The sequence below is a fragment of the Elgaria multicarinata genome, chromosome 1, assembly GCF_023053635.1.
Source record: "Elgaria multicarinata webbii isolate HBS135686 ecotype San Diego chromosome 1, rElgMul1.1.pri, whole genome shotgun sequence".
NCBI lineage: Eukaryota > Metazoa > Chordata > Lepidosauria > Squamata > Anguidae > Elgaria > Elgaria multicarinata.
Window position 1 is genome coordinate 64,164,750 of NC_086171.1, and position 25,162 is coordinate 64,189,911.

General features: G+C 43.5%; 1 protein-coding gene across 2 annotated transcripts in view; it reads right to left on the reverse strand.

Annotated features, from left to right (window-relative positions):
* Positions 1-25,162, reverse strand: part of HECW1 (HECT, C2 and WW domain containing E3 ubiquitin protein ligase 1) — a 241,410-nt gene that overhangs the window by 76,451 nt on the left and 139,797 nt on the right. For both annotated transcript variants that reach the window (XM_063129464.1, XM_063129455.1), the window contains exons 8-11: positions 16,627-16,769; positions 13,866-13,966; positions 12,321-13,739; positions 5,055-5,156 (exon numbers count right to left, since the gene is read on the reverse strand). In XM_063129464.1, the coding sequence (XP_062985534.1) occupies positions 5,055-5,156; positions 12,321-13,739; positions 13,866-13,966; positions 16,627-16,769 (1,765 nt within the window). The remainder of the gene's footprint in view (positions 1-5,054; positions 5,157-12,320; positions 13,740-13,865; positions 13,967-16,626; positions 16,770-25,162) is intronic.

Sequence of the window (25,162 nt, forward strand, 5' to 3'; positions counted from 1 at the left end):
ATACAACCTAAAAATTAAATGCTTAATTTTACAGATGACTCAGAGCATGCATAGCTGCAGCTGAGAAATGACATATGGTTGGTGGGCACATAATGCAAAACAGACATAAGATGAAATGTTTGCAGCCCCAAATCAATACCCTTAAAGGTACAGTCCTAATGTCCAAATATTTTGGACACTGATACCCACCATTCCATGCCCAGGTTAAAATGCAAGCAATGTGGAAGTATTACGGCCGGCCGGCCTGCATTGTTGCGTAATTATGCAATGAATCATGTGGAAAGCCTTCACACATCACATACAATGGTTAATGTCAACTGGAAAGCCTAGAGCTAGAAATTGCTCAGTTTAATTGGAAAGCACCACACAGGCATGACAAGCAGTGGGGAATGTCTGTAAATACACTCCAGGCATTATAGTACATGTACCCATGTATTTTAAATCAGTAAACACTGAAGACGTGTACAACACTGCAAATGGAGAACGTTTTACAATGCACCCACAGACCTTTGTGGCAAAAATACCCTCTGGATTAGAGCCATTTCATCTATGACATAGAGACAGTCTGCATGTGGGTAAAACATATGACGTTGCCCAGCCAGTGAAACACCTGAAGTAAGAACATACTAGCAGCCAGATATGTACCCATGTATTAAGAAGGAGAACACCATGTCAAGATGGTGGGGACAGGGATGGAAAGTGGCAACACTTCCAGCCAGGTCTTAGTAAGTCCTGGTAAGTTAGATGAGAATGGCTCCCAAGTAAGTGTGTTTAGGATTGCAGCCATTCAGCCAAACCCCATGTATATGTACTCAGAAGCAAATCCCGCTATATTCAGTGGCTCTTTTTCTCTAGCAAGTATCTTGAGGATTGCAGGACTGTTTCAACTAGGGATGAGTGATGCAATTTGCCCTCCTTGTCCCCAAATGCATACAAAAGACATGTACGTTTTTTAAAAAAAATGTGCGCAAAAAGTGCATGTTTCAAAAATGCACATAAATGTGTAGATTTGCAAAAATGCACACAGAAACAATTTATTCAGTGGAGTAAATGCCTACATTGGGAAAAGCGCACTCAAAATGTGTGCATTTTGGAAAAAAATGTATATAAAATGCAGATTTAAAAAATGTGTACAAAATGCACATTTTATGCGAAGCTAAAATAGAAATAGAAAAAAAATGTAAGCCAATGTGGAATTGGGACAGAAGGGCCTTAGCATTGGAAAAATGAGAGGCTGAGCAAAATTGAGCATCACTATCTTGGTCATCCCTAGTTTCAACAGCACCTAATTTTAGCTGGATTGGGATCAATGAGAATATGAGGCGGCTCTGTTTTGAAGATACAGATACGATTCTGTATTCAGACATCTGTCCCAGAATAGTTAGTGTGAATATTCCGTGGTCCAGTGTATTCTCCCCAAAACTCACACCTTAGACATTTCAGGAGGATTTTGCTTTATGCTAACCATCATTCCTAGGCTTCTACTAGGAAAGTAATTTAAGACAGGCACAGATTTTTCTCCATCAGGTCAGGCATACAATAATCCGTGTTCACACTTTCAGATTTAAAAGCTGACTGTCCCTGCTTAAGAGTGATTTATTTAGTGTTAGGAAGCAGTGCAGGCATCAGGGACATCTCACTCCAAAAGCACGAAAATGAAAAATCTTTCGATCTGACTGCAGCTTGTAGTTTTAAAAAAAGATGCTTTAAAAATTCATGCTGCGGAGAATTATATTCCAACGTGGCTTTCAAATCAAATGGAGAATTAAATAATTCAATTTCTACAGCAAATTTTCAATTGACATGGCACACTAAAGACAAACATATTCAGGGACTTAGAATATATAGTTACTGGAGTTTTAGTGATGTGAATATAGCGGTGGAGACTGCAGCTGTCTGTTCTCCAGTTGATAAATAAGACTACTTTGTGTTTTGTATCGATCAAACTCCACAATAAACACTTGCAATAAGTCTGTCCATAAAATACTTGGATGAAAATGTGGAAGGGTAAATTAAAGCTCCCTCAGGGGCTGAACGTAACTGTGGAATCCATAGAAACCTTCACATACTTAAATACAGAGTCTACACAGGGTATATTTCATATTCTTCTTAAATAACTTAACAGCAGGACATCTGGCTATAATCTGAAATTTAATTTGCCGTCACTTGCAAACTGGTTGGAAAAGATTATGGAGGAGGGAAATATTTGCCTATTATGTGAACTTTTCTTATTTCTTTGTTCCGTCTAAATCTACAGCAGGCTTCAAATAAGACTTCTAGGCTCTAGGCAACTGAAGGCTTCTTTTGCTTCTACTGCAGCCACAAGGTCAGAATCAAATCCAGTGATGAGGTTAGGGAATACTCAGAGCTCAGTGGGTGGATGAATTATTGACGAAGGTCACAAAACCCCAAGCAATTGTGCTCTTTGCACTTGAAGCAAAGCAAAAATATAATGCTTGCTTTTCAAACCTTACTTAGACCGACATTCTATACCCACTTACCTGGAGGTAAGCTGCACTGAACTCAGTGGGACTTACTTCTGAGTAGGCATGTATAGAATTGCACTGTTAATTTTCAAGACATTGGACACTTTCTACACCCAAGCGCCCGTAACTCAAGCCAAACAGTGTTCTGTGTTACAGGTCAGAATGCGCCCTCTGCTGGACAATTTATATTAAAGCAAGTCACGAGAGACTCCTTTAGGAATAAGCACATTAAAAGGGGTAAAAAATGCAGACATGCATTTTCCTGAAAGAACTTCAAAATACAAAATATAAATATTCAACCTCTGATGCAGGAATTCCATCATCATATGCTACTTGTTGTCTGCAATCACATGCTACTTGTCGTTTGAAGATGGCAAACCTTAACTAAGAAGGACATTTGGACTTAGCAGGATCCTCAGTAGAGAATTCATTCTCTCCAGTTATTTGTCCTCCTTGCTTTAAAAGCAAACAAACAGCTGAAGATTTAAGTAATTCATCAGGGCCACAATCCACTAGGATGCTCTCCTGTGAAAGCCCAGCAGAAATGAATGGGAACTCTAATTCCCACTCTATAGGGCCTACTAAGGAAAACGTCCCAGCAATTTGTGCATCAAGTGTTTTGTGTGGAAATGCTGATGAGGCGAAGACGGACAAAGTTGGAAAGTGAAGCCACAGGGGGCTTTTCCCTTGCAGTCTGAGCCTGACTTCCTTCTATCTTGGCAATCTGCAGGACAGATGTTCAGCCTATTAAATCCACTGCTGCGTTAGCTGTCAGTCTTGCCTATCCCTCCACACTCCAGGTCTGCCTTTTAAAAACAATAAAGCGCCACAGGTATGTTTATTGATTTACCTGAAAATATTCACAGGCCACTTCCCCAATGTTCAAAGCCGCGTACAATATTTTAAAACAAATAAAACCACAGTGAGCTAAACTCGTAAAATAAAACACCGTAAGAGCTGCACCGTGACCAAAAAGCCTGATGAATTTGTACTCCACCTCACTGGTCATGCTGAGGTCAAAGGGCCATTGCAGTGAAAGCCTTGATCCTCACTACCACCGCTTTAATAGATCACATTAAGGGCAGGGGGAGCCGAGCTCAGTGGCGCAACCAGGGCTGGACTTTGGGGCAGACGTCCTGAGCCTTGCAGCCCAGCCCCAATAATCCCAGCTCATCCAGCAGGTGATGGGCCAGTGTGAATCAAGCCTGGCATCGGCACCTGGGCTGGCTGGGGGTGGGGGGGGCATGCCAGGTCCTGGGTTGCTGATGGCTGCTGCATCCTTGTTTTCTTCTTATTTTAAGAAACATTTTATAGTCAGGGATTGGCTGACTGGCCACGTACCGGGTTACAGATACTCCTTTTGAAACATATTATCCTTTTCTACCACAAAATGGTGTTTATTCCAAAGTAAATTAATTTAGCAGCAAGAGCAAACTCCATTTTATTTCTCTAGTCTTGGTGGCGCTATGGTTTCAGAGAGTTGAAAATGCAAAGGTGCATGTGCTCAGTTCCCCCCCCGCCCCTTTTTACTAAAACGTGGCAAACAGTTTGGGGATTTTTGCTCTAACATATCAGGAATGTAGAAGCCATTGCAAAAGGTTGGTAAGTGGGGAGAGAAGAGCCAGTGTGGTGTAGTGGTTTGACTGTTGGACAGGGGCTCCAGAGATCTGGGTTCTAGTTCCCACTCGGCCATGAAACTCACTCAGTGACTTTGGGCCAGTCACTGACTCTCAGCCCAACCTACCTCGCAGGGTTGTTCTGAGGATTAAAATGGAAAGGAGGAGGATCATGTAAGCAGCCTTGGGTTCTTTGCAAGAGGATAAAGGCAGAATATAAACATAATAAATAGAAATGTTAGTTGTGTATGTCACAATTGAAGTAACACACAAGGCCATCTAAATGGGAGCCCTATAAGACTATTAAGTCCCGGGTCTGAAATCACCTAGCTGCACCATTCGCTGGGCTTGTCCACCTGAACACAACTATCTTATAGGCTGATATAGGAAAAAAAACAGTCCTTCAGGTATGCAAGTTCCAGACTGAGAAGTGCTTTATGTATCAAAGCCAGCACCTTGAATTGAGCCTAGAAACACACAAGCGGATAGTACAATTGGCACAATATTGGTTCATTGTTCTGGTACAATTGGCTCACGCCTTCCTGCGCACATTAAAAACACACCACACAGGCAGCAGTATTTTGCATCAGGTGCTTGACCACTGGTTGAACTGTCCGCAGCCAACAGTCCTCATTCTCTGACAAGCTACTAGCTCAGGAAGAGCCAATGGGTTTCCACCTTGGCCTATACGCTCTCAGCTCAGGCGAGACTCTTCAGTTTGAACAACTTGTTTTGCTTACAGTGAAATTTGAAACAAACTTGGAGGTTCCTCCCATCAAAAAAAAAAATGTTGAGGGAATCAAAAGAGGTTTTTGTTTTTAAGTGATTTTTTTTTCCAGGGGGTTTCACACATCCCCCACTGATTACAGAGGAATACTGAACTACACCCTTCAGATAAACAGGAAAAGCTGAGTTGGAAAAAGTAATATATTTTTAAGAAACTAAAGCTTACTTGGCGGAAGAGGCTCATCAATGGTTGGGTACTGATGGTGGTCAGGCCTCAGGGAAGGAAGCTGGTTGATGGGCTGAGAATTATGGAGTAAAGGGCAATCACCTATGGATAAGACAGTCAAGATGTTCATATTCATTCATGAATGCCACATAGTGGTTATAAATGCACTGCTATAAACATAAATGACTGGAAGGACTCCAGATAAGGGCTGACAGAAATCTGGTGTATTAGCTGCCTTAAGTACTGTTTAAAAAAGTAATTTACATGGCAAAGAGTTGCTGAAATATGAAGACACAAGGAAGATCTTGAGATTCAACACATGTTAAGGATTGACAGGTTACAATCTAATTCCAATGATGGGTTTGCGCCAGTTATGCACAGGTGCCATGTAAGAGAAGGGAGACAGGAAAGTGAGAGAAAGATCAGTGAATAAGAGGGAGCGAGCTGGGAGAAACACAGCGAAAAGAGAGAAAGACATATAGAGGGACTTGAGATAAGTAAGAAGTCTGAGATACAGAAGTGATGAGATACAGAGCCAACAGAGAAGTGGAAGTATTTTCTGAATGCTAACATTTGGTGAAGATACTTCTGCCTTTGTGATCTGAGCAAACTGTCACTCACAAAGTTCTGATATCACTAGAATCACTTTGAGGTACTCTAGCTATCAGGCTCCATCACACCAGCATTTTATCACACTCTTGTCATGTCTGGTTTGCGGTTTTGCAGCACAGCACTCAGATGACATCATGCCTGTCCTGCAGACATCCTGCCTCTTCCCTTCCTTTTTTTGTGTTTTCCTAGAGTGGGGAAAGTCTGGATTATTTCCCCCAAATGGAATTAAAACGCCATTCAGACCCCATGTACTGCCATCCTCTCGCTATTTCCTTTGTTGGGGGCATGTGTTTTGAAGAGAGAGCTTGCTGACGAAAGGGGAGGGCGGCGTGGTTCTCCTCCAGCACTGTGTCGAACCAACGGACTTGTGCTAAGTTGGTTGAATGGACTTTTACTGATCCAACCCCATTCTCATTGCCTACAGAAACAGCCCAGCCGATGAAACATTAAATTGGTAAATTGCTAGACAACAAAGCCAGAGTGAAGGGGGGGGGGGAAGGAGCCCACACCCATCACAATGATACAACCCATGGAGGCAAAAGGAGAAGGGGCGGGGCGGGGCGGGGCGAAGTGGAAGAGCAAACAAACAAAAGGGAGGTTTCATCGGTATAGCGCGATACCACAAACCCACATGAAAGGGGCCATTAGCTTGACGTGCTAATGAAACAGAGCTAGAAATCACGGAGGCAAACCAGAGGAAAAAAGTAGGTGTGATGGAGCCCATCTTGTGGTAATACATCATTCTTTATGTCAGAATGTGTTATGAGAACTTGAAACCCACAACTGAGTGCTCCTTGGATTTAAGGATTATGTGAACATTTTCCCAACCCCAGTGTCCACCTATTTTATCCCACTGCGTGTCATTTTCCCCAGCTTAATTACATTATAAAACAAACGTACACAGAAAACAACATAAAGGAGCAAGAAGATGAAGTAGTTGTAACGTCACCATAGAGCTTCACGTTCTTATTTATAACCAAAGTAAAGCATAGCGACGAATAGCTTAGATATTCTGTATGTCAGAATTTTTCCAGAGTTGAGATTTTTAGTATTGAATTTATTTATTTTTTAAGAATGAATGAGATTGTAGTCTTTACTACCACTCACTCAAAAATAGGTGCTTTTAGAACTGTAGCCAAAATCAAAAGGAAAATGCAAACCACCACAGTTGTTTCTTATTCCTTTAAACAAATAAAATATTCCGGGGGTGGGGGGGACGGACACACACTTTAATTACAGATAAAGGCCATTTTAAACCAGAATGTAATACAAATATTTGTGTGTCTTTTTAAATTAAATATATCATCCCTAAAAACTGAACTGGTGTTTTCCCCCGATGACATGTGTAGGTCTATGATCTTGGATGACATCACAACCACAAAAAGGAATATCCCAAGCAAAAGCCACAGATGAAAATATAGATATCAGTCACACTTTTTTACAGCTGAAAAATAAACTGGGACATTTAAAAAACTTACTGTATATTCCATCAGAACTAGCACCTACAAATCACCAGACTTCCTTCCTGCTGTTCATTTACTTAATTACTTACCTCAATATATCTGATGGCGCCTACTTCAATCAGACTAGTTTTTATGTGATCTCCATCAGTGTCAAGGCTCATGCATCCCCAGACACCTGGCCAAGGCTCACATCCCACTACAGCAGGAGCACGGAACTTTGTTCAGCCTGAGGGCTAGATTTCATTTCGGACAAACTCTTGGGGACCATAGTCCAGTGGTGGGTGGGGCAAAAGGCAAATGGAGTGGAGCCAACAATACCAAAAAACACCAGCATATTTCAGCATAAAGCTCTTTCTGCCAATAACTAAGCCTTAGGAAAGGGGGGGAATGGGGCAGGCAGTGTCAGACTATTTTGTGCCCTAGGCAAGGTGAGCTACTTGCAACGCACCCCCCCCCCCCCCGCAAAAATTGCCAACTTCGATTTAGCTGTTCAAGAAGAGTTTCTGAACTATTATATTTTCCTTTTATTATGTTTTTTTCTTAAAACAGGTAATTTGTATAAAACTGACCCTTAAAGGTCAATACCGCACCCCTCTGAGGTCTGCACCCTAGGCGGCTGCCTAGTTGGCTAAATGGTAGTGCCAGCCCTGGGTTGGGGGGAACAGCACAAAAGCCAGGAAACCACCAAACAATCAGTGGTTGGGGGAAAGGAGCATGGCCATCTGGGGAACCTGGGAAGGATGGAATTGTCCCCCAGGCCTGAGGGGTAGCACCCCTGAACTAGAGGCAGGCAAGTGATCAAGGGGCTGGATCATCTCCCCTATGAGGGAAGGCTATAACAGCTGGGATTGTTCAGCTTGGAAGAAAGGAGGCTGAGGGGAGACATGATACAGGTGTAAATTATGCATGGTGTAGAGAATGTGGATAGGGAGACATTTCTCTCTCTCCCCCATAATACTAGAACCAGTGGGGTCATCCCATGAAGCTGATTGGTGGGGAGATTCAGGACAGATAAAAGGAAGTACTTTTTCACACAGCGCCTAGTTAAACTATGGAACTCACGACTACAAGATGTAGTGATGGCCATCAATTTGGATGGCTTTAAAAGGGAGTTGGATAAATTCCTGGAGGAGAAGGCTATCAATGGCTACTAGTGCTGATGGATAAGTGCTACCTCCAGTACCAGAGACAGTAAATCTGTATACACTCGTTGTTGGGGAACATGGCCGGGAGGGTGCTGTTCACCATCTCCTGCTTGTGGGTCCCTGGTCGACAGCTGGTTGGCCCATGTATGAACAGCGTACTGGACTAGATGGAGCCTTGGTCTGATCCAGCAGGGCCCTTCTTATGTTCTCAGGTAAATGGGCAGCACCAACATCAAGGAGGAGATGGGCCAACTCAGGGAAGGCCTCTACTGAGAACCTCTTGCCCAAAAGTCCTTACAAAACTGGAACTTGGGCTGATTTTAGTGGTGTGGGCAGTGCTGTTCTTTCCTATGCCATTGGAATAACCTGAAAATCCCGGACCCTTGCAAAAGGAGCCACACTGCAACTCCTCCATACACGATGAGTTTACTCTAAGAAAACTGGGTCAATGATAGTACAGGGAGTAGCTGCACAATGTGTTCAGGGCAAATCGATAAATGCAAGCTTTTCTCAGCACATTTTCACATGGACAAACAGAATGAATGAACGAGGTGATCCTGGACATTGCCAGCATCAGTTCCTCTGTTCATGGAGGCAAATAAAAACAACGGAATTGCCTTGGTAGCTCAGACAAAGGATCATCTAGCTCCGCTTTCTGTTGCCAATAACAGCCAGCCCCATGAAATTGGGGCCAGCTAGTTCCTTGCCAGCTTCCCACTGCTGACACGGTCATAGGAATTATGGCTCTCCATCTCTGCCATTTCCTAGCCCACACATTGTGACTGTCCATAAGGCACATGCCCAAGGAAGCATGGGACTCCTTGTGCACAGTTGAAAAACATGTTGTGTCAATCAGCTGTAGGCATTAATAGATGAAAACGTGTAATATAATATAGGTCCTGTCCTTTAGCTCTCTCAACTAACCATAAGCAAAAATTGCAGTCTCTGTAAAAAAATTTTTTTTCTAAAGGGCTGGATCCAGACTTAGACAGAAAGTAGATGATACTTAAAAAACATAACTAGCAATTAGAGCAGGGCCACCAATCTGGATCAGGACCCTACATCCATTAAGCAAAACAGTGATCAATTTGCTTTGGGAAGGGAGGGTAACAGAACAACATTTAATAAGGACAAATGTCAAGTTCTATACCTAGGAAAAAGAAAGCAAATGCACAGTTACAAGATGGGGGATACTTGGCTCAGCAGTACTACAAGTGAGAAGGATCTTGGAATTGTTGTAGATCACAAGCTGAATATGAGCCAACAGTGTGATGTGGCTGCAAAAAAAAGCAAATGCTATTTTGGGCTGCATTAATAGAAGTATAGCTTCCAAATCATGTGAGGTACTGGTTCCCCTTTATTTAGCACTGGTTAGGCCTCATCTTGAGTATTGTGTCCAGTTCTGGGCAGCACACTTCAAGAAGGATGAAGACAAGCTGGAGGGGGTTCAGAGAAGGTCAATGAGGATGATCATGGTTCTGGAAACAAAGCTCTATGAGGAGAGACTGAAAGAACTGGGCATGTTTAGCCTGGAGAAGAGAACATAAGCAGTGCCCTGATGCTGGATCAGCCCAAGGGTCCATCTAGTCCAGCACTCTGTTCACACAGTGGCCAACCAGCCAACGGCCAGGGATGAACAAGCAGGACATGGTGCAACAGCACCCTCCCACCCATGTTCCCCAGCAACTGGCGCACACAGGCTTACTGCCTCGAATACTGGAGATAGCACACAATCATCAGGATGAGTAGCCATTGATAGCCTTTGCCTCCAGGAATTTATCCAACCCCCTTTTAAAGCCATCCAAATTGGTGACCATCACTACATCTTGTGGTAGTGAGTTCCATAATTTAACTATGCGCTGTGTGAAGAAGTACTTCCTCTTATTTGTCCTGGATCTCCCACCAATCAGCTTCATGGATGTCCCCTGGTTCTAGTATTTTGAGAGAGGGAGAAAAATATCTCCCTATCCACATTCTCCAGACCTTGCATAATTTTGTACCCCTCTATCATGTCTCCCCTCAGCCTCCTCTTGTTCAAGCTAAACAATCCCAGCTGATGTAACCTTCCCTCATAGGGGAGATGCTCCAGCCCCTTAAGCATTTTAGTTGCCCTTTTCTGCACTTTTTTCCAGCTTTATAATATCCATTTTAGGTGTGGTGACCAGAACTGTACACAGTATTCTAAGTGTGGTCGCACCATCGATTTGTATAAGGGCAGTACCATACTGGCCATTTTATTCTCAATTCCTTTCCTTATAATGCCTAACTTGGAGTTTGCCTTCTTTGCAGCAGCCGCACACTGGGTGGACATTTTCATCAAGTTGTCCACCACAATCTCAAGAGGGGAGACATGATAGCACCCTTCAAATACTTGAAAGGTGTCACACAGAGGAGGACCAGGATCTCTTCTTGATCATCCCAGAATGCAGGACAAAGACTAATGGGCTCAAGTTACAGGAAGCCAGATTCCAGCTCAACATCAAGAAAAACTTCCTGACTGTTCGAGCAGTATAGCAATGGAACCAATTACCTAGGGCAGTAGTGGGCTCTCCCACACTAGAGGCATTCAAGAGGCAGCTGGACAGCCATCTGCTTTAAGGTGGATTCCTGCATTGAGCAGGAAGTTGGACTCGATGGCCTTATAGGCCCCTTCCAACTCTACTATTCTATTATTCTATGATCCTCCTACCCCGCCTGTTTTGGTATTTAGTCCTACTTAAAAGAGGTCCACTGAAATCAATGGGACTTCAGTTAGTCATGACCCACTGATTTCAGTAGGTCCACTCTGAGTCTGACTAAGTCTGGATTCAACACAAAATGTATATCCTAGCTCCCCTTCCATAAAAGAAAAGACAAGGCAGCTCACAAAATCTGCAAACCATTAAAAAGAAGAAGCTCAACGCACACACACACAATAAAAATCAAGTTTAAAACAAAGGATGCCTAAATCAAATGAAATCAGAGGTAATTTGTGCTGTTGGGGAGCTTAAATTGGAAGACAAAGGGGACAGGAGGGAGAGGGAGGCTGAAAGGTGATGCTTAAAAATGTAAATTTCCGTTTCATTGGGGATATTAGTATTCTACCACAATGAGAGAGGGTAGGCTTAATTCACTGCATTAAGCCCTCTTTACACTGCTCCATGAAGGCAATTTATGCTTATTCCAATGAAGCCGGAGTCATGGAATTGGTATAATTTACTGTAGCTGAAAAAATGATGCAACCATATACGGAGGAATTTAGACATTGAAACACAGAGTCCTACTGAGCAAGATCCTCACATGTTGTAAACTGAAGTAGCTTAATACACCAGATGAGGATGTAGCCCTTCACGTAAACACACACAGACACACACACTTTTCTTGAATCCTACACAATACACACACACGCACACACCTGAGATGAAATGGAATATAACATATATAAAACAGGAAAAAGGCCCAGTGAAATAAAGTTTGGAGGGCCTGCTGATTCATGACCTGCCACCAGACACACTGACGGCAGGGGAAATGGGGCAACCAGACACCCTCCCACTACTTCTCTCCTTAGTCCCATCCACCACCTGACACCCACCTGCTGTTGTGGGCAAGACTCCAGGTGTATCACACAACAAGTGAGGGAGCAGATATGGCCACCAAGACCATGGAGAGAAGTAACTGGAAGAGGCGATGCAGGTGGTTTCACAGCATGCTGGGACAGTATGTCTGGGTTGCAAAGTGGCAACCAAAATCTTCTCCATGCCCCTACCGCGGCATACATTTCATCTAGATATGTATGTATTCAAATGTACACATTATATTGAAAGCACAATAAAAGGAAGTTCAATACAGACATCTTTTGTTGTGCCTATCACTGTTGTTATCTCAAAAATAAACTGATGACACAAACACTTCATCCTTATTCCTTTCCCCCCCACATAAGCAGGGGTTTTAATTCTTACTTCCCATACGATACTGAGCATTCCTTGAATGATCAGACCTTGATTACTGCTTATCTCTTGTAAGGCCTAAGATAGATATAATCAAGGTAGTGCTTCTCCAAGTCTAACCTTCTCTTCGGTTGCTTGGGCCTGCTACTGGAGACTCTACACCTTCTGCTGTTCCCTGCAGATTCACTCCACGAGCTACCAGTTCCTCAGGCCAGTGGGCGGAGCCATCAACCTGCTCCCTGTCCACCTCAGGGCTTTGCACCGAGTCGGGCACCGACTCAAAAGCGCTGTTTTCCTCTTCCTCATCGTCCTGTGAAGAAAACACCGTGCTCTCAGAAATCTTTGCACTGTCAATAGATGAGAACCGGGTATGGCTTGAGAACCGGTTGGTGCTCTCCTGACCAGAAGTGCTGTAACAGGAAGTGCTATAGCAGGAGGTGCTGTAACAGGAAGTGCTATAACAGGACGGGCTGTAACAGGAAGTGTCACACATTTCGCACTCAGCGTCACCATGGGGCCGGGGACTCAATTCACTCTCACTTTCAGTTCTGGGCCCTTCGCCATCCATCAGCTGTTCATTTAAGTCAGCAAGGTGCTCAATGGAGGTGCTGCGAGGCACCGTCCCCCGGACAAAGTTCTCTTCCGCTCTGTTTTCCGGAGGGGCGTCCGCCAACACTGTTTCAGTCTCGCTGACTAGGTCCTTCTCCGACACTTCCCGGACGGTCAGTTCTTCATCGTTCTCTATCACGCTGCCTGGTTCCTCCTCTCCTTCACCATCATCACTGCTCATCTGGGCTGAAGGCAAACTGTGCAGGAGATTGTGTATCCTTATGTAGTGAGTACGAGGAGTCTCCGGCTCCCCACAGGCCGATGCGATCACCGTCTCAAGTTCTGACACAGGCAAGGAGCAAGGCCTGTTCTTCCTTTTCACCATGGTCCTTAGCTGTAGCTCGTTCTTCTCTTTTTCATCTTCGCCCTCCTCCTCCTCCTCCTCCTCCTCCTCTTCTTCTTCCTGGGCTGAAGCCCCTTCATCATCCTGACTCTTCTCTAGATCTTTGACAGCTTGGGTATCTCCACTCACCTCATCAATAGATAGGGCTTCTATGCTGGTAAAGATGTCACTGTCTCCCTGAGTAACAGAATTGACTTTATTATTCTCCCTAACTTCAGATTCGGAGGGCGTGCAGGCCAACAGAGCCAGTTGTTCAGTGAGGTCCATAGCACTCAGGGAAGGCATCATTTCCCCTGGGATGGATTCCAAGGGATCAACCGTGTCTGCTGGCACTGCATCGTCCTCCCCGTTTCCTGCTAGCTCTTCTTTTAAGAAGCTGTTCAGGCTGAGCTCCCCAGCACCAGAGCTATCAACATTGATGCAGATCACTGGGCATCCATTTAGCTTCTCTGGAACTGCACTTTCTGAGCTCATGGTGCTGGTGCACGGAGGCTCACCGAGGATTTCCTCTGCTGATATATTCATGGGGCTTTCCTGGAATTCAGCTGACTCAGGATCTGCAGTAAGAGAGACCTCTTCATCATCTGCTGGAAACAAAAAGAAAAGGAGTGACTTTGCTAAATGGTGCCATTTGCTGTATCGTGGGCATAAATAACACAAACAGCTAAAGTCAAACACTTCTTGATAGAGAAAGCAGAACTGTAGGAGAATACCTGGGTGGATTGAAGAAGTTATCTCAAACCGGAACTGCAGCTGTCCACTGACGTGGTCCGTTGGCAGTCTGCGTCCCAGAGTGTAGCTGACAACCCTGTCCCTGTTAGAAACCAAGCAGCATATTTATAAACATTTTATTTACTACTATAGCAAATTAATATATTACAAATAATTAATAACATTTATTACAATCATTCAGTCAAGAGAATAATCACAAAGCACACAATGTAGTTCTACTGTTGAAGCTAAGCAGTGCTCATGCTGTAAGCTGCCAGGATGCCTGGGAATCATATCCTTTTTACATTGGAAGATATGGTACTGATATCATCTAACACTTAAGCTCTTTTGGCCAATAGTTTGGCAAGCCAGCTGTTTTATAATGCAAGTGTAGGGTCATTAAGAATGTGGGTCCAGCCCCTAGGTAATTTTCTGATTTGCTTGCTAGATCACCGACTTCAGAAATTGAGACTATTTATTTGTTTATATACCACTCTTCGTTATGAAATCACAAGGCAGTGTACAAATTGCATTAAAACAACTACGTCAATCAAACACAAAGGTAAAAACAACTATTAAGTATTAAAATCAGGAAATGCTGAGAGGTAAGTTTTTAACAAGGAGCCTAAACACTGTTAAGAATGGTGCCAATAGTTCTACTGGATAAAACAACAGTCAGTCTCCATGAGGGGTAGACAAATCAGTCAGTTTCGCTTTCCCTCCACCCCCACATTCTTTTTTAAAATAAATAAATAAATAAATCTCTTTCTAACCCAAATATGAAGAAAGCAGCAAATTTTGGTTAAGTGCTTATGAAAAAGAAATGAACCAAAATGAAATTCTCACCCATCAGCACCAACCAAATTCAACAGGTAAAGCCCTTCCCAGCATGGAGAGAACCATGTTGTACCTGCCTGCCATGTAGCTATTAAAAACGAGGACCCTGCCAGAAGAAAGAGGTGGCCACCCTAATTAAGCACTAGCAAGGCTCAATACACAGCCATTCAAACCCAGACTTTGAAGAGCTAAACACTCAAAACCCTGAGCCTAGATGGAAAATCTGTCAGTTTTGGTTTCTCACAAATTCATTTCACTTTCTCTCAAGTTGTTTCCATTCCAAATTAACTAAAATAAAATTCTTACCCATCCCTAGTTTCTATTAAGGGACTGGCTTTGCTGAAAGATTCCCAGAAAAGAGAAGGTTTGCTTATCCCTGTCATCTTTCTAAGTAACAACATCTTATCAGGAGGCCAAAGGTGTGTTCACGTTCTCTCTCTCTCACTCTCTCTCTCTCTCAATCTCTCTCTCTCTCACACACACACACAGACCATCTTCCCTGCAAGGTACTGTGCATGTGCTCTGAACCTCAAAGCAATACTCAAATAGGTAACATCTAACTAGCTAAGTCAGATTGATTTAATTTTATTTAGAATTTTGTGTGTGTGTGTGTGATTGCATTCTTTCGTTCTTCCTGTTTTCCCCTTTTCCCAAATAAACTCCATTTTATATTGGGGCAATTGGCTGTTTCTCATTAAAACCTTATCCCCATGTTAAGCATTGCAAGGCTATAAAACTAGCTCTTGCGTTCTTAGGATTTTCACGTTTTTAAAGTTCTTTGTTTCTGGGCTTTGAGCAAGAAAATCCGAAGCGCCATTCTTTCTATTCCCCCTCCCCTTAGGATTGGGCTGAAGGGGGGGTGGGGAGACCTTGGCAACAGGGCACAGAATTCCCTACACAGCTGGACAGACTATGTATGTCTAAAATTCAGCCCTACTGGTGACAGCCTATCAGTCATTCCTTTGGGAGAAATTATTGGAGAAGAGCATCATTTGCCACATTTCCTGTGACAAACAGCAGTTTGGGCACTGACTTTTCACAGGCCTGTGGCACATATGAATAGTTTGTTCCTATGCTGACTGCATGGAAATTTCCTATGTGGAAATAGCAAGGACGCTGCTTTTGGATAAATATTAGGAGACACATTGATAATGGAATCAAAAACAGGGGGAGAAAAGCACCCAAATCAGGTGAAAAGAAGGGAGAAACAAATTCTCAGGATGCTGAACTTTTTTATTTGTAAGTTGAAGAGCCCAACGCGTTTCGGCCTGTATCTTTTCAAGACATTATTCAGGGGGTTGTAGGAAGGTGTCTGCGAAAATCTTCTTATCAACAGAATGTCTTTCTCAGATTACACAGGGTGCCGTTAACAATCTGAGAAAGATATTTTGTTGATAAGAAGATCTTTGCAGACATCTTCCTACAACCCTCTGAAGAAGGCCTTGAAAAGGTACAGGCCGAAACACATCGGGCTCTTCAACTTACAAATAAAAAAGTTCAGCAACCTGAGAATTTGCTTCTCCGCTCTTTTCACATTGATAATGGAACAGGCTGCTTTAGGAGGTTGTGGTTTCTTCTTGGTTGGAGGTATTTAAACAGTGGCTAAATGGCCATCTGACAGGCAACTGCAATAGCTGTAGTTATCTCCTGCATTACAGATCCTGCACTGAGCACGAGGTGGGACTCAAAGACGTCCAAGGTCCCTTCTAAGTCAATGGTTTTATGAATCACAGAATATTCAGCATTATGTTTTTCTAAAAAAAATCACAATAAAGGCGATAAACCAGCTCTCTATTATAACATCTTTCCAAAATCAACAGCATGCAATGCTTTTAAACACTGTGCCCTTTGAGTTGCAATTGTTGCTCTCCTTTCCATCACAGCAGTGACTCTCAGAGAACAGAAAGCGACGCCGTGAAGATTTACCCGATGGCGTGTCTCTCCAGCAGCCGTTGCACTGGCATGGAAAGCTTCCCCAAGAAACGCTTGATGATTGGCCGACTCTTTGCAAACTTGTCCTTCACTTCTATTTCCAGGACGTCAGTGGGCAGAGAAACAAAGCTGAACAGCTGTAAAAGAAATACCACAGGAAAGGGGAGAAAAAGGTTCAGAGATGTGCTGCATTGGTGCTGATCCTACTACATCCAGGGCACATTTCCAAGTATCCCCTTCCACTTGTTGGATAAATCCCAGGAGAAATAATGCGAACAGGTCACATGGTCCAGCTGAACGTTTCCAGAAAGAGTCTAAAAAGCAGCAGCTTCTCAATGCCTCACACAAAATTGCCAGAATGTTTCAGGTTTTGCTCTATGATGTGGAGGCAACTTGGGAGTTCACGAAGTTACAATTAAAGCCAGATCACATTCATGCAGCCCACGAGTGAGTGCCTCAAGAATGCACAGAGGCTGCAGCAGCCAGGAAACACCCACATGTTGGCACACAGGGCAGGACCTTTAAGAAGGGCTTTGAGAAGCGACCAGCCGCATGCTTTGCTTTCAGAGGGCCCCAGAGTCAATCCCTGACTTCCTCAAGTAGCACTGGGAAAGACTCCTGCCTAAGACCCTGGAGAACCACTGCCCAAGAGCATAGGGCAGGGGTGGGAACCTCAGGCCTGGAGGCCAAGACTGGCCGGCCTCGGGTCCCAATTTGGCCCTCCACAGTTCCCAAAGGCCCATGCCCACTTCCCCTATTTCCACCGTTTCCCTATGGGCACCAATCATTTGGTGGTTTCCCATTTTTGTACAGTTCCCCTCCCCCCCCACACACACATTCTAAAAGTTTGAAATGCTTCTTCTAAAGCTTATTTATTGATAGTAAGCTAAAATATGCTGGCATTTCTGGCATTTGGGCCCCACCTTTTTGTCTTTGGCACTGGCTACCACTGGAAGGCATTTCCAGACAGGTTCTCCGAAATGCCTTGGTAGAGTTTAAGGGCTACGGCCACCAATATTTAGATTTTAGTTATTGTCAAGACTTAACTACCATATCCAATAAAAGAGTGCAAAGCTTACAGTTAAAAAATTGTATACAAAAAAAAAAAAAGATCAATAGCCATGCAATGCAAAATCAGACTTGTGCTAATGATATGAGTGGCATCAAATTGAATGCCTCACTTTGTAATTTGGTACAGCCATAAAAGAGGCTGCACTTTTTGGATGATGATGATGATTTTTTTATAAAAAAATATTTTTTATTTTAATATAACCAACAAGTGATCAGTCCCCTAACGACTGATGACTAAAGAACTGTTGTATAAAATTAATTAATACAATTTTAGGGGAGAATTGATACTAAGAAGGAAAGAAAAGAAGAAAAAATAAAAGGAAATAATAATAATAATAATAATAATAATAATAATAATAATAATAATAATAATAATAATAAAATAAAAGCCAGAGAGCTCCAGCTATTGGGCGGTATAGAAATGTAATAAATAAATAAATAAATAATTAAACAAATAAACTGCTGATGCTGATGAACATATCAAGACCAACCCTTTACTTAGGGTGACCATATGAAAAGGAGGACAGGGCTCCTGTATCTTTAACAGTTGTATTGAAAAGGGAATTTCAGCAGGTGTCATTTGTATATAAGGGGAACCTGGTGAAATTCCCTCTTCATCACAACAGTTAAAGCTGCAGGTGCCCTGCCCTCTTTTAAATCTGGTCACTCTAGTATAGCTCCTGCACTTTTAACTGTTGTGATGAAGAGGGAATTTCACCATGTTCTCCAAATACACAAATGACACCTGCTGAAATTCCCTTTTCTTTGCAACTCTTAAAGATACAGGAGCCCTGTCCTCCTTTTCATATGGTCACCCTACTTTACTACACCTGGACAGGAAAAACCAGTGTGATGTAGAACAGGGCTGGGGAACCTCTTTCAATCTGAGTACCAGATTCAATTTCGGAGAAGCTCTTGCAGACCATATTCCAGAGGTGGGCGGAGCTCAAGAGAAAGGGGGTGGAGCCAGAGGCAAAAGAGGTGTTGTGAAATATACAAGTATAATGTAGCTTAAAGCTGTTATTGCCAGTAACAGCCTTATGAGAGGCATGGAGAAGCACTTTAGAATGGAGTTGGGGGGAGGGGAACTACATTAAAGCTGTGAAACCATAAAATGATCTGCGGTGAGAGGAAATGGGATGATGTTAGGAGAAAAGGGCATGGCCACTGGAAAACCCAGGAGGGCTGGATTGGGACCCTAGGCAGGCCGAATTTGACTCCCAGGCCTGAGGCTCCCCACCTCTAGTGTAGAGTTTAAAAAGTGCAGTATAAATACCTAAATATTGGGTGACCATATGAAAAGGAGGACAGGGCTCGAGTATCTTTAAAAGTTGTATAGAAAAAGGAATTTCAGCAGGTGTCATTTGTATGCATGCAGCACCTGGTGAAATTCCCTCTTCATCATAAAAGTTAAAGCTGCAGGAGCCCTGCCCTCTTCTGAAGAGTGATCAGATAGAAAAGAGGGCAGGGCTCCTGCAGCTTTAACTGTTATGATGAAGAGGGAATTTCACCAGGTGCTGCATGCATACCAGTGACACCTGCTGAAATTCCCTTTTCTATGCAACTGTTAAAGATACAGGAGCCCTGTCCTCTTTTCCATATGGTCACCCTACTAATTCAATAAATATCTGAAACACTGTCAATAGTGTAAAAAGGCGCTAAGTATTATTGGAGGACAAGCTGACTTTAAGTGGATTATTGCAGTATACATTCAAAGCAGATCAGAATGAAGAATGCAAGAATCGTTACTCCGAACAGGTTGGGGTTCAGTCTCCAGTCCAGTGTTTGAACATTCCCAAGTCCAGAGTTTGCCCCATAAGATCCATGCTGGATCAGACCAAGGCTCCATCTAGTCCAGCACTCTGTTCACACAGTGGCAATCCATATTGTTGGTTGCTTTTTAAATCATTCCAACTGTTTCCTTCACTGTCAGATAGTGGGGGGAAGCATCAAGGATAATTATATGAGGGTTTCCGGCAGGCAAGAAGTCTCCAGGGCACTGATTAATGTCCAATATTCACTACAAAGGCATGATTAGGCAAGCCTTTGCTGTATGAGGAAGCACTGGCCTAAAAATTAGGCAAAGACCAACAGGAAACTACAATTCCTGAATTCATAGGAATTGGGAATGCACTTGCCTTGGCAACATCTAACCTATATTAGCAGGGACCCTCGTGTTTGCTGTACAGTTGCTCCCCAGTTCCGCATGACTCAGAATCCAGTCCTTTGATTCCAACCAGAGCAGTCAATATGTCTCTACCTTTTTGAGGCTCTCGTACTACTTTCTGCAGCTTATTGGCTAATACAAATTACTAGCTAACAGTACATGCTGCAATACACCAAATTTCTTTCTTCCTTTCTTTTTATTTGCCTATTGGCCAATTCAGATAAAATATCCAGTCCATTTCTCCCGCTGTAGCAGCTAGGACAGTTCTGGCTGCACGTCTCCAATTTAAAAAACAAAACAAAACACTAATTAAGAATTATACGGTGCCCTCGAGTGCGCACGGAGTGATGTTGTGTTGAATAATTCACACCAAGACCTTTGTGTGTGTGCGTGGTGCGCTTGTGCGTGCTTGGCTGTGACATTAGAAGAATTGACTTCATGAAGCAAGCACTAGAGTTCTTCTGTTGCTTTTCATCTGCCCCTTAGATTATCCTAGTTCCAATAGCCTTTTAATTAGGATTTCAGCTCCTTAGATGAATGATTTTAAGTAGTTGTTGTTCAAAAGGGGTGGCTTTTAAAGTTTTTTTTAGGAAAGAACATTAGGATGTGAACTTATAGACCTTCACACCTAGGGTGACCATATGGAAAGGAGGACAGGGCTCCTGTATCTTTAACAGTTGCATAGAAAAGAGAATTTCAGCAGGTATCATTTGTATATATGGAGAACATGGTGAAATTCCCTCTTCATCACAACAGTTAAAGCTGCAGGTGCCCTGCCCTCTTTTAAATCTGGTCACTAGTGTAGCTCCTGCACCATTTAACTGTTGTGATGAAGAGGGAATTTCACCAGGTTCTCCATATCTACAAATGACACCTGCTGAAATTCTCTTTTCTATGCAACTGTTAAAGATACAGGAGCCCGGTCCTCCTTTTCATATGGTCACCCTATTCACACCCTTGTCCAGAAACATCCTATTCTCCAGACGTGAGAGGTATACAAAACCCACTGCTGACCCCCTTCCACACAGGATCAAGTTCTCAGTGCCAGATCCTTGGCCAAGACACCCGCATTGGGCCTCTCCTTCATTGAGTGTTAACTTCTCACTGCATTGTCACCAGCTACTATTGCTCCCCATCATCTTTCTCATCATTGCCACCACTTGTTGTTTAACAGTCAGGGAGACAGTGACCAAGTAGGAAGTGGCATCTACTGATTCTCCTTCTCACCACCACCGACGTCTAGGCCAGAATAAGTGACAGGTGAAGAGCGGTGAAGTGAAGAGAAGGAACAACTCCAGAGGACTCTTGTCAATGAGCCCCTGCTGAGCTGTGGGCCCTCTGTAGGTGCCCAACTATGCCAACCCTTGACGCTGATCCAGCAAGATCTATGCAAATATCTTGCCCTTTTTCAGGGATGGGCCATGGCCAGCAGTCTGGGTGGCACCAGGAACAGGAATCAAGAGTCAGGGGACCAGGAACAGGAATCAGGAGTCAGGGGACCAGCCATAGTTATGACTGAAAAGCAAGGCAAAGCAGTAGGCAGGGTTAAGGAGAAAGCCCTAACCGATGACAGAAGACAAAGTCAGGACAAGCCAGTTGGAGGGATGAGGAACAAGCCAGGAGTTAAGACCAAAGACAACATCAGAACCACGAGAGCTCAGAAAGAGCAAAACTCAGCTGGAAGACAAAACCCTTTATCCTCCCCTCCTAACCAGAAGGATCCAAAGTACAGCCTGGATGGACTGGGTCAGTCTCGAAGGTCCTTCACTGAGAAGTTGCCACCTGCAGTTCAATGGTTCACCACATAGGGGTGCTGCATACCCTTCCAGCAGCAGATGGTACCGTGTAGCATTACAGGTTTCACAACTATGGAGTACATGCTCTCAAGTATAGCCAGGGCACTGAATGCAAATCCAAAAGAGAAGTGTGGCACTAAACTGTGTGGAATATTTAAGGACAATGGATTCCTGCTGGATCAGACTGAGACACCATCTAGCCCATGATCCTGTTCCCAACAGTGACCAGTCAGATTTCTGCTTCTTATAACCTAAAAACACTTTTATTTTCCTTATGTGTAAAATGGTAGGTCAACTCTTTACCACAGCTTGATTAAAATTTGATAGGGTCAACAAGATAAAATTGCATTCAAGGTTCTGCAAGTTCCCAGTTGAGCTCTACTGTCAGGTTTCCCGGTCCCTCAGGCAAGCACATGTTCTGGCAAACTGTTACGGGACACCCAAATCAGTGAGGCTTCTTTATTGCAGAAAACCCCAGAGCAAAAGCTTAATGTTTACACATTTCAGAAATCATATAACTGATGATCAGTAGCTACAGGCTCCAAGAAATTCCATAACAGTCAAAACCTGATCACTACTACTGTGATGTAATTCCCCATCAACATGGTTTCCCCGTTGCCTTCTCCATGGTTCCAAATGCAAGGGAAGGTCAATCCATACACAAGTCCCAAATCCGGACAAGGGAGGGGGTTGATTCCTGACATGATCTCTCAGGCAATCAAATTCTTGAAAGGCCAAACAAACCACCCTAAGTGTGCTAGTCCAACCTCGGATCATATGTTGGAAACTTAAAGGGAACATGGTCAAGGCCTAAACAAGATCACAGGGAAGATAAAACCTCAAATGCAAGGAGTTCCATGCCACAGCTATCGCATGGCCCTCTCCTCACTGCATGAGTCCAGGCAGAAGAGCTAAAAGGGTACAACGTTCAATTACCAAACCCAGTCTGGCGGTTCACTAAGCTGATGACAAACAGAAACACACAGGACTATGAAAAGCGTCACAGTACTTTTCAAGGCAAGTTCTTAGTAATCCAAAGTTTCACTTAGGAGGAAGCATGTGCAGAGTGCCCCCCCCCCCTCTGGAGTCTCAGACAAGGATGGATCCAAAAAGGGAGGTTTTCCGGGAATGAAGAGCAGCTGTTCCTAGCAAAGGCTTGGGGCCAGGTTATCTGAAGGAACGCCTCCTCCCATATGTACCTACCCGGACCTTAAGATCATCTACAGGGGGCCTTCTCCATGAGCCCCTGCCAAAGGAAGTGAGGCAGGTGGCTACTAGGAGGAGGGCTTTCTCCGCTGTGGCACCCCGGTTGTGGAACGAGCTCCCCAGAGAGGTCCACCTGGTGCCTATTTATTATTATTTATTTATTTATTTATTACATTTCTATACCGCCCAATAGCCGAAGCTCTCTGGGCGGTTCACAAAAATTAAACTCCTTTCGTCGCCAGCTGAAGACCTTTTTATTCACTCAGTATTTTAACACTTAATTTTAACTTAAATTTAAATTTTACTGTTTTAACTCTGTATTTTAATCCTATATCAACTTTGCTGTGTGGTTTTATCCTGGTTGCACTTTTTATACTGTATTTCGTAATTGTGTTTTAAACTGTTGGGTGTTTTACTGTGGTTTTAATTTTTGTGAACCGCCCAGAGAGCTTCGGCTATTGGGCGGTATAAAAATGTAATAAATAAATAAATTAATAAATAAGGCTGCTTGCCTTTGCACCAGAGGCATAGGCCTCTTCCAGACACCTTGACAGGGAAGGGCTTTTGGCCTTTCAGCAATGCCCCTGTCCAAACAGGGCAGCACTGGTCAACCCACCAAGACGATGCTTCAATCTAGGCGATCCTTCTGCAAACCCCCACCCTTTCTCTATCAAGTTCTCACAGACAGCTTCTCTGCCAAGGCTGAGGCAAGCCCGTGGCTGCGGGGATAGGGTAACTCCTCCATTCCTGCTCTGAGAACACTTACCGAGATCAGCTCACACAGATTCTAACATTCCAGAGGCTGAACAGGCCCAAAGCCTTATTACATCTTAGCTAAAAAAATACAAGACCCCACAGCAGTGCCTTAACTATTCCTGACACCTATCCAATTTGGATGTAGCCCCTCGATGGACTCATGCCAGCCAATCTCATGTGATTTGCTCTGGTAAACACTTTGACCAGGTTTGCACAATCACCATGATTAGGGTGACCAAATGAAAAGGAGGACAGGGCTCCTGTATCTTTAAGAGTTGCAAAGAAAAGGGAATTTCAGCAGGTGTCATTTGTATATATGGAGAACCTGGTGAAATTCCCTCTTCATCACAACAGTTAAAGGTGCAGCAGCTACACTAGAGTGACCAGATTTAAAAGAGGGCAGGGCACCTGCAGCTTTAACTGTTGTGATGAAGAGGGAATTTCACCAGGTTCCCCATGTATACAAATGACACCTGCTGAAATTCTATTTTCAATACAACTGTTAAAGCCTTGTCCTCCTTTTCATATGGTCACCCTAACCATGATTCTTCATGGCTTATTTAAACCACGACAAGTTGTGGTGCCTGTTTGGCACCATCTTGAATATTCAAGCCATGGCTTGCTGTGTCATCTGAATCCATGTGTTATGCAAGGGTTAAATCCACAGAACCCATGACCTGTTTTAGGGTTATGAAAGGTTGTTTAACCCTTGCATAACCCACACTCCCCATTTTCAGATGACACAACAAGCCACAACTGTGGCTTGAATATTCAAAACGGCTGCTGCAAGTGCTGCTGTTGCTTGAATAAGCCATTGTAGGCTGTTTGATCATGTGAACTGGCCCTGTGAGTTGACTGTGCAGTCTGTATCCATTCCAATGTCTTGCTTAAACAAGTGCATCATTTCCAGGATAGTTCATGTTAAAATCAGGAAAATAAAACAGATTCTATCCTTAATGTAATATCCATTTTTGTTACAAAAAGAACATTTTGCAACAATAGGGAGACCATATGAAAACGAGGACAGGGCTCCTGTATCTTTAACAGTTGCATAGAAAAGGGAATTTCTGTATTTGTATGTATGGAGAACCTGGTGAAATTCCCTCTTCATCACAACAGTTAAGAGTGACCAGATTTAAAAGAGGGCAGGGCACCTGCAGCTTTAACTGTTGTGATGAAGAAGGAATTTCACCAGGTTCTCCATATATATAAATGACACCTGCTGAAATTCCCTTTTCAATACAACTGTTAAAGATACAGGAGCCCTGTCCTCCTTTTCATATGGTCACCCTATGCAACAACCCTCATCCTAGCCACCCCTACGCCACCCTTATGGTGGTGTTTTAAATATTTCAAATTGATTGGGTTGGAATCAAGCTATTTGTAAGACCATATTCTCCCATAAGATTCTGCCTGGGTTTTAAGTTCTTTGGAGGAGAGCCTTCTCTCAGTCCCACCACCACTGCAGGCATGTTTCATGGTGACCCAAGGTAGGGCCTTTTTAGTGGCTGCTCCCAAGTTCTGGAAGTTCCTG